This window comes from Ricinus communis, chromosome 7 (assembly GCF_019578655.1).
Source record: "Ricinus communis isolate WT05 ecotype wild-type chromosome 7, ASM1957865v1, whole genome shotgun sequence".
Classification (NCBI taxonomy): Eukaryota; Viridiplantae; Streptophyta; class Magnoliopsida; order Malpighiales; family Euphorbiaceae; genus Ricinus; species Ricinus communis.
In genome coordinates, this window is record NC_063262.1 from 17,969,299 (window position 1) to 17,985,420 (window position 16,122).

Genomic DNA, 16,122 nt, shown 5'->3' on the forward strand with positions numbered 1-16,122 from the left:
CCTCGACGCGCAGTGGTGGCTCATCACCTGTGGGGAACCTGACGCATGAAGAAACCTTAATTGGTGAGATCCAGAGATGTGCGGTAGGCTGGACTCAGAGTGCCTTGACCAATTTGAGACAAATATATAAGGAATACTATTTTTTAGGGTAAGCGAAGCAAGGAGATCGAGAGAGAAATCGAATTCAGTTGAGAATTCGTCCATGGGTAGCATAATTGGACTCATCAATCTGTTATCTTTTGTTTGATTTCCAACTAGTTTAGGTTCCCTTTGAGTTTGCTTTCTTGTCTTGGTTGTTTCATTTATCCATTCATTCCTGCATCTCCCTTAGAGCTTAGCTTGTAGTTATTAGTTAGTTTAGAAATTATTCATCATTCAATTTAGGCTAATATAACAGAGAACAAAGAAGTAACTCTAGGCTTTCACTTTCCCGAGGAATACGACCTTGATACTCGTCATTAGTGCTAGACTGCATCGATAGGTTCACTGCCTTAGATTGTAGCTGCATAAATAGCCTATCAAGTGTTTGGCGCCGTTGCCGGGGAATGTTTGAAAACTAGAGTGAAATTTGCTATTTGTTACTTTAGCCTTTTTTATTATTATTATTTTATGGTTTTTATTATTATTTTATTTTTTGTTACATATTTATTTTTATTTTTATTTCCATTGTACAGTGATGTTGCTCATTGTTCTTATAACTTTGAATAGGTGAATTATACGGGAAGCTGGCTAAATAACTCGTATGAAAGCAACTACAATCAAGAATGGAGCACTCATTCACCCTTTGAATGGAGCTTAGATGGCCAAGAACCACCAGGATTTCAGCAACTACATTAGCAGCCTAGTCTTGCACCTTCAACTCAAGATGAAGAGTTAGTTTCAGAGGAGCTGATGATGAGGTTCTTTACAAGTCTTGAGGATAGATTCCAACAAACAGAGAGGCTATTTGAAAGTCAACAAGTCGCGATTGAGAACATAAAGCATCAAGTAGGCTTGATCTTCAAGTTACTAGCTGCAAAACAATTGGGAGCCCCATTAAACACTACTGAATCCATGGAACATTTGAGCGCCGTCACTTTGCGTTCAGGTGAGAATTTTTCTGGTTTTTTTTACTATGTTTGACGATGATGCTTATGTGCAGGAGGACTCCTTAAACATGGAGATAGAACCAGAAAAGGAAGAGGCAAACATGATTCCTCTGAAAGACTACCAACAGGAATGTACAGTTGATGATGCTGAGTTGCATCTACAGGAATTTTTGGTGGATTTTCCACATGTCCTTTCAATAATAGAAGATGAGCACGAGTTATCCAACGAAGAAGTCTTGGAGCAGCTTGAGTTTCTTCTAGCAAGTGAACCAAGCCAAGGAGTGTAGAAAACCATTGACATTCCTGAAGAAGTTGCCCAACTGTTGATCCTTCCAATTGGTGAAACTTTAGCTTTGAAATTCGAAGAGCCTCTAGAGCATCATGACTACGTGCAACTATATGAGGAGCTAGTTTTACCCATCATATTGGCAGCTTGCTTGATAGTCGAGAGGAGGAAATTGACAATTATCCCTCTAAGCAGATACTTAAAGCCATTTGCTTGGAAGAAGGATGGATGGTCGTCGATCACACCCGTTTGCTTTTCACCATGAGTCCAGTTAAGAAGACTCATCACATAAAAAAGAAACGCTTTTGGGAGGCACCCCAAATTCTATTTTTCATTTTTAATATTCTAACCTTTCATTTTGAAACATTTTATTGGTTTTAAGTTTTCATATTTAATTATTATTTTCAGTTTGATTATTTCTTTATTTTATTATTTTCAGATTTTACCGAGGAGGCACTGAATTTCCACTATATCAGCCTCGATGGATGATCAAGGCAGTCCCCTAGATCTTTTTTATTTTTTTTGCATTTATTTACTTTATTTTTCATACATGTCATGCACTTGGATTGTATTGCCTTCGTTCTCTTAGTTGATCATCCTATGCGGGGTATCCATAACATTTTACACAGAGAAAAGTGTGTTCTTCAAGTGTGGGGTGGTTGTGAGTAAACCTTATAATCCTACTCTTTCATATGGTTTTTAGATATATATAAAATTGCTATCGCTAGGTGTTGTGTATTTTAGGGGATGTTAGGACACTGTGTCTTTATGCACTTAAGTATGCTATTTTTGAGCTGATTGATGACTTGATTTAGAGAATTGTAGTTACTTTTCTTTGTTGTTGATTGTCCTTGGAAAATAATTAATGGTGTTTTATACATTAGCCCTGCTGGGTAAAACCGGTGTTATTCAATTGTTTTTCAAATTATCGAATTTTAACTTAGAACGTTGATAATGTCATATGCATGTGTTTCTTAAGTAATGATTCAATTAATGATGTTGCAAACCAATTGCACCTAATACCACACCTCAAAGTGAGATTTTGAGCTAGTTGAGCATTCATTATAATTATGCTCTTTATATTTCTTGTTTAAGTGTGCATTATACTTGACTTTGCTTCTAGAACTTGCTTTGTAATGCGTGTTGAAGTTACATGAATCTTATGAATACCATGAGATAATTTAGGCGATTTAGGATTCACCATATTTAGCCAAAAGCCTACCCCCTTATGTTTCCATTAGTTAGCCAGTTTTGAGCCTTAACCTTTTCTTCATAATCTACAGCTATACACTTCAATAATACCATTCTTTACATTCATCTTTCCTTTACCCTTATGCTGGAATTTCTTTTTGTGATTTGCTCACGCTTATGTGGGATTAAAATGCCAGTTGCTATGTTGGTAAATTCACTAAGTCTTTTTGATATTTTAGATGCTCCCTCCGATCCAAACTGTATTTTTATTCTTTACGACGTGCTAGCCTATAAGTCGCTAGTTTATTATTCAAAAAATGATGAAGAAAATGAAAAAAAGAGAAGAAGAAAATAAATAAAATTCTTTAATTATTTATCTCTTTATCGGATTTAGAGCATTTGCGAGTGTTATTCTATGAAGTAGGGATTTTAGTGAATAATTCTTTTTGTATATTAGGCATTTAATCCTTTGAGCATATATTGTTGTTTGTCGCACGAATTCCAACATTTTCACACTTCTTTCCTAAATCTCTGTGCCTTTACCTTAGCCCCATTACAACCTTGGTAAAGACCCTTTGATTTTGGTATTTACTTATTCACAGTAGTGAAGATATGATTTATGAGCAAGCTTATGGTGAGCAGGTTTTGTGCATGTGCTTTAAGGGATTTATTTTTCACCTTATATACACTTTGAGTGACTTGAGTGATCCTTGTGAGGCATTGGTTTGTGATGTTTATATTGAGTTGTCATTTAAGTTATTCATGCATTAATATTATTTCCATTCTCTGTTAATGATTTGCAATTTAATTTATGATTGAGTATCCTTTGAGATGTGTTGAATACTATCTGTTGTGGACTAGGGGCATAAACTGTAAAGAATTGCTGACTGCCGCTTTGTGAGGTGAGTTGTTAATTGCTTGAGGACAAGCAATAGCTTAACTATGGGGTGATTTGATGTGGTTTGATGTGATTTGATGTGCATAGTTTTACACATATTTGCTTGCATATTATGGTGTATTTTCTTAGCAATTATTATGCTTTTATTCCGAAATCATCCGTGTTTTGTATTCTTTTGCATTCCAGGAAGATTTATAGGCCCATCATCAATGTTTAAGCAGTTTTAGATCAATACATGCAAAAATGGACAGGAATTCATCAAGATCAGACAAGAGCTCACATGAGACACATCAGCACCAGCAGTCAAGGAGTCGATCCGATCACGGACTCGGCCGTGACCAACCATGAGCTTTTGGTCTTTAAAACATGGCATTTTGGGCACGATTTCCGTAGCCACCACGGCCTCCAGCATGGCCCATAGTGGCTCAGTACTGGTGGGGGCACGACCATGTAGAAACCCTAATTGCGTAGATCAGAATATAGATACCGACTGGCCCATTGACCAAAGTTGACCAAACACCGACCACGCAGGCGGGACAAATATAAAAAACTATTTTTAGGAGTAGCGAGAAGCAGGGGAGGAGGCGAAGAGCCAGCCCCGAGCCCGACTACTGGTTCGATTTTTGCATAGTGTTGAGTTCGGGAGAGAGTTGCAGGGAGGACGAATCCCGAAATCGCAAGGTTCCAAATGCAAAAGAGTAGTGAAGCAATTCGAGAGGCAATTGGGAAGACCAATCATAGTGCTGATTCAGATTTGGAGTTGTTCATCCGATTCGAGAGAAAAGGGTGTATATGTTCCATTTTTGTTATTCTTTCAATATAATTGATTTCCTAGTTGTTTTAAAGGTGAACATGTTTAGCTACATTGATTAAATCCATTGAGATTTCTTTACTATGTTGGCTTAGTACTAAATTGTTGGATTGTTTGAGTTTAGTTTTGTATCCTTCTTGCTTTCATTATTAATAAGATGATGCATTATTCATGAGACGTTGTGAATTATGATGTTTAGATTGCTTTATGTGATTGAGAAATTCATTTGGCGATTGGAATTTTGAATAGCAAGAACCGGTTAATAATCACTTAGAGATCAGGATAATTAACTAGCCGAATTAAGAATTAACAAAGCTTAATAGAGGCAGATTAAAGCTTAATGCTAATTTAAGAATCAATCGTTAGGAAGAGATTCCAACTTTAGGTTTTTGAGTTTAGGAATTCGGTGAGCTCGAGAGAGAAACCAAATTCAGTTGAGAATTTGTCCACAGGTAGCATAATTGGACTCATCAATCTGTTATCTTTTGTTTGATTGCCAACTAGTTTAGGTTTCCTTTGGGTTTGCTTTCTTGTCTTGGTTGTTTCATTTATCCATTCATTCCTGCATCTCCCTTAGAGCTTAGCTTGTAGTTATTAGTTAGTTTAGAAATTATTCATTATTCATTTTAGGCTAATATAACAAAGAACAAAGAAGTAACTCTAGGCTTTCACTTTCCCGAGGAATATAACCTTGATACTCGCCATTAGTGCTAGACTGCATCGATAGGTTCACTGCCTTAGATTGTAGCTGCATAAATAGCCTATCAAGATGCAAGGGATGCTGGAAATCAAAAGCTTAAACCCGACCTATGATTTTGAAGAATTGGTGTTCACAGGTGAAGACAAGCTGCCTATAAAGTCTAGGATGCCTGTGATAAACAAGTTCGACGGAACTGGTGATCCAAAGGTTCATCTAATGTCACGACCCTATCTGTGGGCCCGTGACCGGCACTAGGGAATGGGTAGACTTAAGGCCACCAAAACCCATAGTAAGCCTGATTAATTGACAATTCAAATATACATACATATACATACTTTTAAACCAGCCCAACATGTCATTCATAAGTCTCCAACTCGATGCTAGCGAACATTCTATAATTTCTTACAGATCAAAATCAAACATAATATGCTAGGTACACTGCTGCGGAGAGTTTAGAATTTTAAATAATTTAAAATGAAAAAGTAGAAATTAATTACAATAGACCCAAAGGAGAAGGAAGTCGGGCTGTCAAACGAAAGACGACGGAGAACCTAATTGTCACATGAAAAATTTAAAATTGAGACTGTCATCCTCAAGAATGAGTTAAAATCATATAATCCTATAACAAATACAATCTCCTCAATAAAATATTTATTTAATCAAAATAACATATCATATTATATCAAAACATATGCCAATGCCATAATTCAAAAAAATACAATTTAAATGTTTATGGGACGAGTGCCTCAGTAGAATCCTAACCCCAATACTAGTAGCCTTTCAGCTCTTTTATCCCAATAGGTCTGGCACCCAGAGAGCAAAGCTCAACTAGGGTCTTTAAATCCAGCTTGGATACTTGATTTCCAAATAAGCCGAGCCTGTAGAGCAACACTCGACCGAGACCTTCCTCAGGCAAAGGAAATTTTCCAAATGAGTTATACTGATCGTTGGCAAAACCAAAAATAACCTTTTAATACCGCTTTGATTAATAGTATCACGGTCTCTGATGCAACCCATCAGGTGGCATGTTCTACTGCCGCCTCATCCCAAAATATCGATCATAGCATCAATAATAATTATAAATAGTATAAATCGTAAGCAACAATAAATTATTCAATAACATATTAAGAATTAAGGTTGAGTAGCCTCGAGCGTAGAAAACATGCAAATTATGTGTAATAATAATAATAATAATAAAATAATAATGAACATGATAGTAAAAATAATGATAATAATAATATTAATGATATAGATAATAACGAAAATAAAAAATTTACTAATAATAATGCTAATAATATTCGTAATAATTATCAATCAAATAAGATTACTTATAATAATGATAATAATAATCATAATAATTATAAATCAATTAATATCTCATTTAATTTAGACATGACAAAAGTACAGTTGATTATATAACTTTAATTCACGATCACAAGACTCCAAGACCGCCTCCTACGCCTCGGGAGGAGTTTGTCAGACAATTATCTATTCATAAAAATACTCAGTTAATATGATATTCTTAATTTTTCCTAGGCCTAGACTCCTAAATTAGACTGCCTTAGAGATTCAGACTCCGAAATGCTACCAAAAATTCGGCAGAACCTCCTCTAAAATATGGACATTTACTCCCCGTATAATGGATTTAGCACCCGCTAGAAACACTTCAAATATTCTGCAACTAATTAACGGGAGTCGGGCCACCAGAACTGCATTATTTTTTCCCGACTCTACAACACACCCCAAATCACAGTTAGTTACAAATGGTCCATCATAACATTTATTTCACAACCAACCCATACAATAATTTGCTGATATTTACACTAATCATACACCAACACATCTATCACAAAATAGAATAATAATTAGTCATACCAATTTATTTTTAATATTTATATCTAAGTCATAGTTAATTAAATCTAATTAAATTAAATTATCTATAATTGATAATTAGTAGCAATAACATTTTTTAAAATTATAAAATAATTTCTATGGTCCAAACAAAATTATATCGAGCCAAAAATCTAAAACCTGTGCCTAAAAACATTGGAGAAGTTGGCAACTGGAAAACATTTTGAGAAAAACGATGTAGGGAGGTCCAAAAATGCAAAAGCGGCCGCTCAAAACTTCGCTAAAGCCACCATGAGAGCCGGCAGCAAGGCTACACACTCACGCGGTAGAGAGTAGATCGAGACGACGAAGAAGGCTTTGCACGACCAGATCATCAAGTTACAAGTAAGAAGCAAGTACATCGACATACAGATAAGGAAGATAGTGATGGAAGGAAAGGAGGAAAAGCGTTTAAGCGTCGAGAGAGAGGGTACAGTAGCGTGGAAAGAAGGGAGGCGATAGGGGGAAAGAAGAAAAATTCCTTTTTTATTATTATTTATTTAATATTATTTTATTAGGGTATTACCTTCTACCCTCCTTAAGAAAAAATTCATTCTTGAATTTTAAAATAAGCAAGGCTTACCTCAAAATTGAAATAAATGATGGTAAATGCTCCTCATTTTCTGCTCAGTTTCCCATGTATACTCCTCTAACAAATGGTTCCGCCACAATACCTTAACTATCGGTATAACCTTAGAGTGCAATTGGCGAACTTGAGTATCCACGATCATAACCGGCTGCTCCTCGTAATTCAAATCTTCACCTACTTCCACATATTGAGGCTGCAATACATGCGAATGGTCCAAAATGTACTTTCTCAACATGGATATATGAAATACTTGATGTACATGCGAGAAATTTGGCGGTAAGTCCAACTTGTATACTACCTCTCCAATCCTATCTATAATCTCAAAGGGTCCCATATAACGAGGGGCCAATTTGCCTATCTTGCCAAACCGCATCACACCATGCATAGGGGACACCTTCAAGAATATATACTTCTTATTACTGAATTCCACGTGCTTCCGCTTCGGGTCTGCATAACTCTTCTGCCTATTAAAATCTATCTTCAGCCGCTTGCAAAAAATAAGAATCTTTTTTGAAGTGATCTAAACCAACTCTAGTCCTATTAACTTTCGTTTGCCAACCTTTTCCCAACACACAGGAGATCTGCACTTCCGGCCATACAATGCCTCATAAAGGTCCATCTCGATGCTTGCATGGTAGCTTTTGTTATACTCGAATTCAATCAATGGTAGGTACCAATCCCACTAACCATTGAAATCTATCACGCATATCCGAAGCATATCCTCTAAGGTTTGAATTGTCCTCTTCGATTGTCCGTCACTCTAGTACTAAGCTCTTCTTATAGCTTTCTCCAAAATCTCAAAGTGAACTGCGGTCCTCTGTTAGACACTATAGAAATAGGAATGTCGTGAAGACTGACAATTCTCTCTAGATGCACTCATGTATTCTTAGTCACAGAATAAGTAGTCTTCACAGGAAGGAAGTGCGCTGACTTAGTAAATGAGTCCATAATTAACTAAATAGAATCATAACCAGCCGAGGTCTTGGGTAAACCCGAAACAAAATGCATAATAATCCTTCCCCATTTCCACTATGGTATGTGAAGCAGTTGCAACCCTGACGGCTTCTAATGCTCCAATTTAACCTGTTGACACGTCAGACACTTGGAGACAAACTCTGCCACAGCCTTTTTCATTCCATTCCACTAATAATTGCCTTTCAAATTGTGATACATGTTGGCAGATCTTGGATGCACACTGTAAGCTTACAATGAGCCTCTTCTAGAATCTCTTTCTTAAGATTATCCACATCAGGAAGACATAGCCTAGTGCCTATCTTGAGAGCACCGTCATCATCTATAACAAAATCATTAGCTTAACCTTGCTACACTTCTTCCAAGATTTTTCGTAACTGTGGTCCTGATTCTATCAATAAGCACAGATCCAACCCTGAAATGTGCTAACAATGCTCCTAATTCCAATACCTCCATCTGCAACCTTTGGTCGCACAATTCGTGCAACACTTTGGTTAGGGGTCTCTTCTCTGAACTGATATGAGCAAGACTACCTACTGACTTCCTGCTCAAGGCATCTACCACGACATTCGCTTTACCTGGATGGTAGAGAAAATTACAATCATAATCTTTCAGAAGTTCCAACTATCTTCTCTAGCTCATATTCAATTCTTTTTGCTGAAAAATATACTTCAAGCTTTTATGGTCCGTATATATCTCACACGTCTTATCGTAGAGATAATGCCTCCAGATTTTTAGCGCAAAAATTACTGCTATCTCCAAATCATGAGTAGGGTAATTCTATTCATCCTCTTCAATTGTCTGGATGCATAAGCCACTATATTACCATGCTACATCAATACGCAATCCAAATCCACTCTGGAAGCGTCATATCAAACCGTGAATCCACCAGTCCTAGAGGGTAAGGTCAACACCTGAGTTGATGTCAAATAGCCTTTCAACTTCTGAAAACTTCTTTCACACGCGTTAATCCACTAAAACCTGACATTCTTTTGAGTCAACTTAGTCAAAGTCATTGCGATCCTCGAGAAGTCTTGCATGAATCGACTGTAGTAGCTTGCCAAATCCAGAAAACTACGAACCTCAGTCACCGTGGTTGCTCTCCACCAGTCAGTCACCACCTCCACTTTCTTAGGATCCACTTGAATGCCCTCTCTAGACACAAAGTAACCTAGTAAAGCAACGCTTTGTAACCAAAACCCACACTTGGAGAACTTAGTGTACAACTGATGCTCTCTCAACTTTTGAAATACCATCCTCAGATACCACGCGTGATCCTCTTTGCTTCTAAAGTACACCAAGATATTCATTAAGGAATACAATAACAGAATGACCCAGGAATTGCTTGAACACTCGATTTATCAGATCCATGAAGGCTACAGGAGCATTAGTGAGTCTAAACGACATTACTAGGAACTCATAATGCCTATAACGCATCCTGAATGTCATCTTCGGAATGTCTTCCTCTAAATCCTCTACTAGTGATACCCTGATCGCAAATAAATCTTGGATAAGCATGCGGCTTCTTGAAGCTGATCGAATAGATCATCGATGCGAGAAAGCGGATACTTGTTATGAACCGTCCCTTTATTCAGCTGTCGATAATCAATACAGAGGCGCAAGATACCATCCTTCTTCTTCACGAGCAGAACAGGAGTACCCCATAGAGACATACTGGGTCTGATAAAACTCTTATCCAGGAGGTCCTGCAACTACTCCTTTAGCTCCTTTAACTGGCCTTCGGGTGGGCAAGGAAATAGGTGCCGACCGATACCATGATGCAGGAACTCATCTCTCATAGGGGTAATCTTGGTAGCTCTTCTGGAAATACATCAAGAAACTCGCAGACCACCTGAAAGTCCTCAATGCTACCTTTTTCTACCGAGGTATCCCTGACTAAAGCTAGATATCCTTGACACCCACGATAAAGCATCCGTCTAGCCATAGTGGCAGACACGAGATTCAATGGAGTAGGTACCTACTTGCTTTTAAGATGAAACTCTGAGTCCCCCGGGATTTGAAAAGTTACTTGCTTTTCCCGGCAGTCCAACATGCCATAATGCATAGTTGACCAATCCATTCCCAAAATTACATCAAAAACCATTACGTCCAACAAAATTAAATTGGCAACCAAATCCTGACCCTCAACTGACACCGGACACCACAGAAACACAAAATCGGTCTCTAAGGTGTCACTTAACGGCGTAGTGACCGACATAGGAACCTGAAGTCTAACTAGTTGAACATCCAACCTTAAAGCAAAACTAGGCGATAGAAGGGAATGGGTAGCCTAGGGTCTAACAAAACTCTAACCTCAAAATAGCAAATAGGAATAATACCTGACACCATAGCATTAGAGGCTCACGCATCCTGATAAGTGAGGGTGAACACTCTCGCCTACCCACAACCTGATTGTTGAGAGCCCGAAGCCTGACTCTGAACTCTGCTCCCTGATTGGCCTCTTATAGGCCTACCTCCAAAGCCGCGACCTTGCTGGCTGAAAAACTGAGATCTACCTTGAGAATATCCAGGAGATAAAGGAAAAGCTGGTCGGGTCGCACTAGTAGACAAGTCCTAAGGGAAAGCTGGCTGACTGAAGTAGCAAGGAAATTCTCGAGCCATATGACCCATCTCACCACACCTAAAACAAGCTCCACTAGAAGTGACACCACGGTCCCTCGATGTATCTGCTGCACATCTACGGTGTTGGCTCTGCAACTTGGCAGAGCTCAGAGCTGTTGAGCCACCGCACCGAATCCTGATCCTCTGCTCACGCCACGGTTATGTCTACCCTTCTTATAAGTACGTTAGCCCTCTAAAAAGGTTGGATTAATGAAAAACAAGCCCTCTAAAAAGGACACAGTTCGTATGGTGGTCTGAAATCTTCTTCCTGGTCGGTTAAAAGGCTTTAGATGATGAATCCAAAGACTTTCATGGACCTTTATGATGACAGGCTTTAGGTTGAAAAATAAAAAATGATAAGAGGAAGATTGTGCGAACTGGTAGAAGGCCAAATTATCAAGCTGGACAGAGCAGGACTTTAGATATGAATATTGTCCAGCAACTAAGGAAGTTCTCTAACTTCAAGCAACCTCCCTCAAAAAACTTTAAGAGGTTAACGCAAAATGACATTCTCCAACCAACCACCCTCAAAAACCCACCTAACCTAAATGCATCTGATTACAAACTCAACACCTATTGCAAGTTCCACCAAGCGCCTGACCACCACACATTCAACTAGATCAGGCTAAAACATGAAATTCAAGACCTTATCGATGCCACAAATAAAGTGACCCTGACCAGCCTAGTATCAGAAGAAACACTCTACCAAATTATAACAACACACCACTCCAAACTAAGTGTCCATGATCACCCTTGACTTCAATGAAGAGGAGGTCATGAACTCTTTCAAAAACACATCCCAACCTAAGCTAGAGCCAGAGCTAAAACCAAATAACCCACAAAGAACATTTACTGAGCTGGGGCATCACTGTCCATGGTGTTTCAACATTTAAAATGGAATAGGAAACTCAAGCCTCAATTGCTAAAGAACAATCTCAAACCTCACAATGGTCAGTATTGTGAGTATCACTAAGCTTTTGGGCATGTGAAGGACCAGTGCAGCCGTCTCAAGCATGAGATTCAAGACTTAATTGATTGTGGGGAATAGCAAGTTGAGCAACTTCCTCGGTATGAATATGAACACCTATTGTGACAGTCGGGCAAATTTGATTTCATGGTCTGCTATTCGAGGCCTCCTTCGGCTAACATTCGAAGTGGGGATATTGTGCCAAGTGGTTGGGGATCAAACAATGATCAAATGACTTATGAGCCTTAGCTTCTAGAGGTTTGGAAAAGGGAGGAGGGGGAAGAAATCAGTTATGGCCACTAATATTTGGTACAACTCTAGGGATGAGTATGAAGTCTAAGACACTGGGGCGAAGGATATCTAGGCAGATAACGACTCTGACAAAGAAACTGAACTAGTGCATAAGAGTGAAGACACAGGGATTCAAGAACTGAAGCAGGTTAAGAAAGCTATTGAAGAGGGGTATCACAGAGCTACCAAACTTCAAGGGTCAGAAGACTCAACAAGGGCTGGGATACCGTGAGGATGAAGATGTCGTGATTCGAGATATTCAAGAACCTAATCATTGATAGGATGGTTGGGCTGAGCATCAAAAAATCCCCTGAGAAGGTCACCACCAAGGTTGAGGAGCTAAAGCTGGAAGAGTTCATTACTCTACCTAAGAAGCTGAGTCAATAAGAGCTAGCTACCTTGATATAGGAGCATATTATTGATGTATTTTATGATGATGTAAAGATCGAATGATATTTCTTTTATTTCAAAGAGCAATTATATGAATAATAATTTTTCTTACTTGTGTGATATTTTTCTAATGGTAGTGTGCATTTTGATAATCATGAAATGTGCATGTTTGATATTAATTCCATACAGATTGGTTCATTTAATTTAGGCACAAATAAAAATCTAAGAAATATTTCGATAGCTCATGATATAACTCCTGAAGTGAGGAGAGAATTAGAAAAAATAATAAAAATAGAAAAGAAGTATTTGCTTGGTCTTATGATGACATGCTAAAGTTAGATAGAAAAATAGCAGAGCACCAGATTCCTACTTATTTGCACATTAAGCCAATTAAGCAGAAGTTGAGAAGATTAAGATCACAATGGGTAAAGAAGATTCGGGAAGAAGTTGCTAAGCCGGTAAATGCCAATTCCCTTGATGTAGATAATTATCCCGAATGCTTGGCGAATATCATCCCAATCTTGACGTAGGATGGTAAGGTTGGAATATGTATGGATTATCGAGACCTGAACAAAGCAATGCCCTAAGGACAATTTTCCCCTTTCTCACATAGATGTGATAGTTGACAGTGCCACTTCAAGTGCGATGTACTCTTTCATCGATGGTTTATCTGGATACAATCATATCATGATGGTAGTGGTAGACAAGCTGAAGACTCGTTCATCACCAAGTGGGGGACATACTACTAAAAAGGTTATGCCTTTGGATTAAAGAATGTAGAGGCAACCTATTAGAGAGTAGCTACTACCTTGTTTAATGACATGATGCACAAGGAGGTGGAGGTGTATATAGATGATATGATGGCAAATCTGAAACAAGGAAAGGATTTTCAAGCTCTTGATAAGTTCTTAGGACTAGTGGAAAGGTATAACTTAGACTCAATCCGAAGAATAGGATATTTCGGGTAACATCAAGGAAGCTGTTAGAGCACATAGTGGGTCAATGAGGAATAGAGATCGATCCAGACAAGGTTAAGACTATTCAAGAGATGCCAGCGCTGAAGAGAGAGAAAGAAGTCAGAGGAATTCTAGGACGTCTATAATACATCAGCATGTTCGTCTCCAAGCTCATAATGGTTTATAATCCTATATTCAAGATTTTGAGGAAACATCAACTTGTTGTATAGGATGAAGACTATCAGAAAGCTTTCAATAGAATTAAAGAGTATCTAATAAAGCCGCCAGTACTAAAGCTGTCGAAAGATATATAAATGTTGATTCTGCACTTGGCCTTGGAGGAAAAAGCCATGGGGTTAATGGTAGCACAATGTGGACCTAATGACATGGAGCATACGGTCTACTCTTTTAATTAAATTTTAGCATACTTGATAAAAATTACCTCGAACCACCCATTCTGGACAACAAGTGGTTTGACATGCATAAACGATCTTACCACTGACTCCAAGGCCAATAATACTTCATCATATGCAAGAAAGCAACAGTAGCTTCAACCAGACAGCATAAGTTATTGAAATCGTACTTGCCCATAAGAAAACCAACCATTTTTAAGAATTCAGACAAGAAATTTCAAGAGACCCATCATCACAAGTAAAGTAGCTAAGATACAGTTTCCTTAGCTTCAAAGTATAAATCTTCACATCCTTGATCCCATAACAATACTCAATAGACAAACACTCCAAATTCCGACACCCAGAAACCAATTTGGATACCATCTCATCTATCAAAAGAATTTGATCAAGAAAAACTGACCTGAAACAATTAAGCTTCAATGAACCAACATTATTAGGGAAAGTGACATGACATCTTGTAACCTTCAACAACTGAACAAGACCATATTTAAGACAAAAGAAAGGGAAGTTATAATAAATCAAATCATCATTAGTTTGTAACTCTCTGCTAATAAAGAAATTAAGAACAAGTTCTTTCACGTGGTGATGAATAGCGTAGTGTATCCATTAGTCTACATAAGAGGAGTACAGAGCTTCTTTAAATTCAAACTGGAGGTGGAATTTTTAGAGTAGAGGAGAAGTAAAGGGTCGGTATATTATGGTTTGATTAATGAAAATCAGCTGTAGAGTGAGGTGTTGTTGCTATTGTTAATGAATAAAGGAAATGGAGCGAAGAGAATCGATGCCAGAGATTTCTCCACTTGTGGGATATCAAAGATGTAGGAGAGGATATAAGTAGGAATTTCTTTTGGAAGGTCGCTTATGCTCCGATAGTTGGCAGAGATCATGGTGATGCTGGTGGCGGCAATTGGGTCAGCCATTTTTAGTTTGCTACTTTCATTCAAAGTTGATCTGAAGAAGAAAAGGTATATAAGACCATTTGTATAAGTAGCATTAATTTAAAAAGTATTTAAAAATAAAAAGAAAAAACCTATATCTACACCTATTTCTTTTTCTTTTTTTTTTAACTGAAAGGCAAATATGTATTAATGAAAAGGGAATACAGTTTTGGCTTTGTTACAACCCCACATAAAGAAAAGAATTGGTACAAGTCTCTATCTATACACAAAACTAAACTAATAGATGATTAAAATATATTCATTAGTTCTTAATGATGAATTATGTGTCAATTATCGAATACCATAATGTAAAACACTTATACATACGTGTCATTCTTTTTTTTCTTTTTTTATGTTTGATAATGATATAGATATAGGTGTAGATTCCTTTAGACGCTTCAGTTTTCTAGTAAAGGAGTTCCAATCATTTATCCCAGTATGTGTTGGATATTGAAAATTTTTTCAACAACCTTTGTAAAACATATATAATATCCATGCTTAGTTCATTCTCAATATATTTATCTTTTTTACCCTAATTCTTTTCCTCTTCTTTTCTAATCTATAATATCCATGCAGATCATTCTCTGCATGATCTTATTCAAGAAACAAGAAACCTTTAATGTTCTGATCCGATTTTGGAACACCATCTTGAGGATGAAAATGAAATGAATGCTCCTTTTTTCAGCTTGTGGGTAGGGTCATCTCGACTAAACTATTTCACAACATAGTTGTTCAAGAAGCCCTCACTCTTGCATGGAAACTCCCAGGTTAGTTTAAGGTAACAAAGATATTTAGGGATCTTTTCTTTTCACTTTGGAAAATATAGAAGAGCAATCAAGGGTGCTAGTAGGACGACCATGGTCAGTAAAGAACCAATTAATTAACATCCAACAATGGCCTTTAGATAAAGCAATATCAGAGATTGTTTTCTCTTATTCTCATTTCTAGGTACAAGTGCGAAATCTTCCTCCTAATCAGGTGAGCATATCTAATGCCTAGAAAATAAGCAAGTTATTTAGTAGTGATAGGGGTTTGAAAGGTCTGTCCAGGGTGCAATTCTATGCATCAGATTCAACATTTAGCTGAATAAATCATTGCCAAAAGGATTTTGGTTGAAAGA

General features: G+C 37.6%; 1 protein-coding gene and 1 pseudogene across 1 annotated transcript; both read right to left on the minus strand.

Moving 5' to 3' along the window:
- Positions 1 to 5,743: 5,743 nt before the first annotated feature.
- On the minus strand, positions 5,744 to 10,098 carry LOC107261528. The gene is made up of 6 exons (XM_048376932.1): positions 9,914 to 10,098; positions 9,474 to 9,712; positions 8,772 to 9,003; positions 7,752 to 7,917; positions 7,539 to 7,646; positions 5,744 to 5,914 (listed from the first exon to the last, which is right to left on the minus strand). Exons 1-6 carry the CDS (start codon positions 10,096 to 10,098, stop codon positions 5,744 to 5,746), a joined length of 1,101 nt encoding a protein of 366 aa, XP_048232889.1.
- A 122-nt stretch (positions 10,099 to 10,220) lies between these two features.
- Positions 10,221 to 15,907, minus strand: LOC112535422 (annotated as a pseudogene).
- Between the last annotated feature and the right edge of the window lie 215 nt (positions 15,908 to 16,122).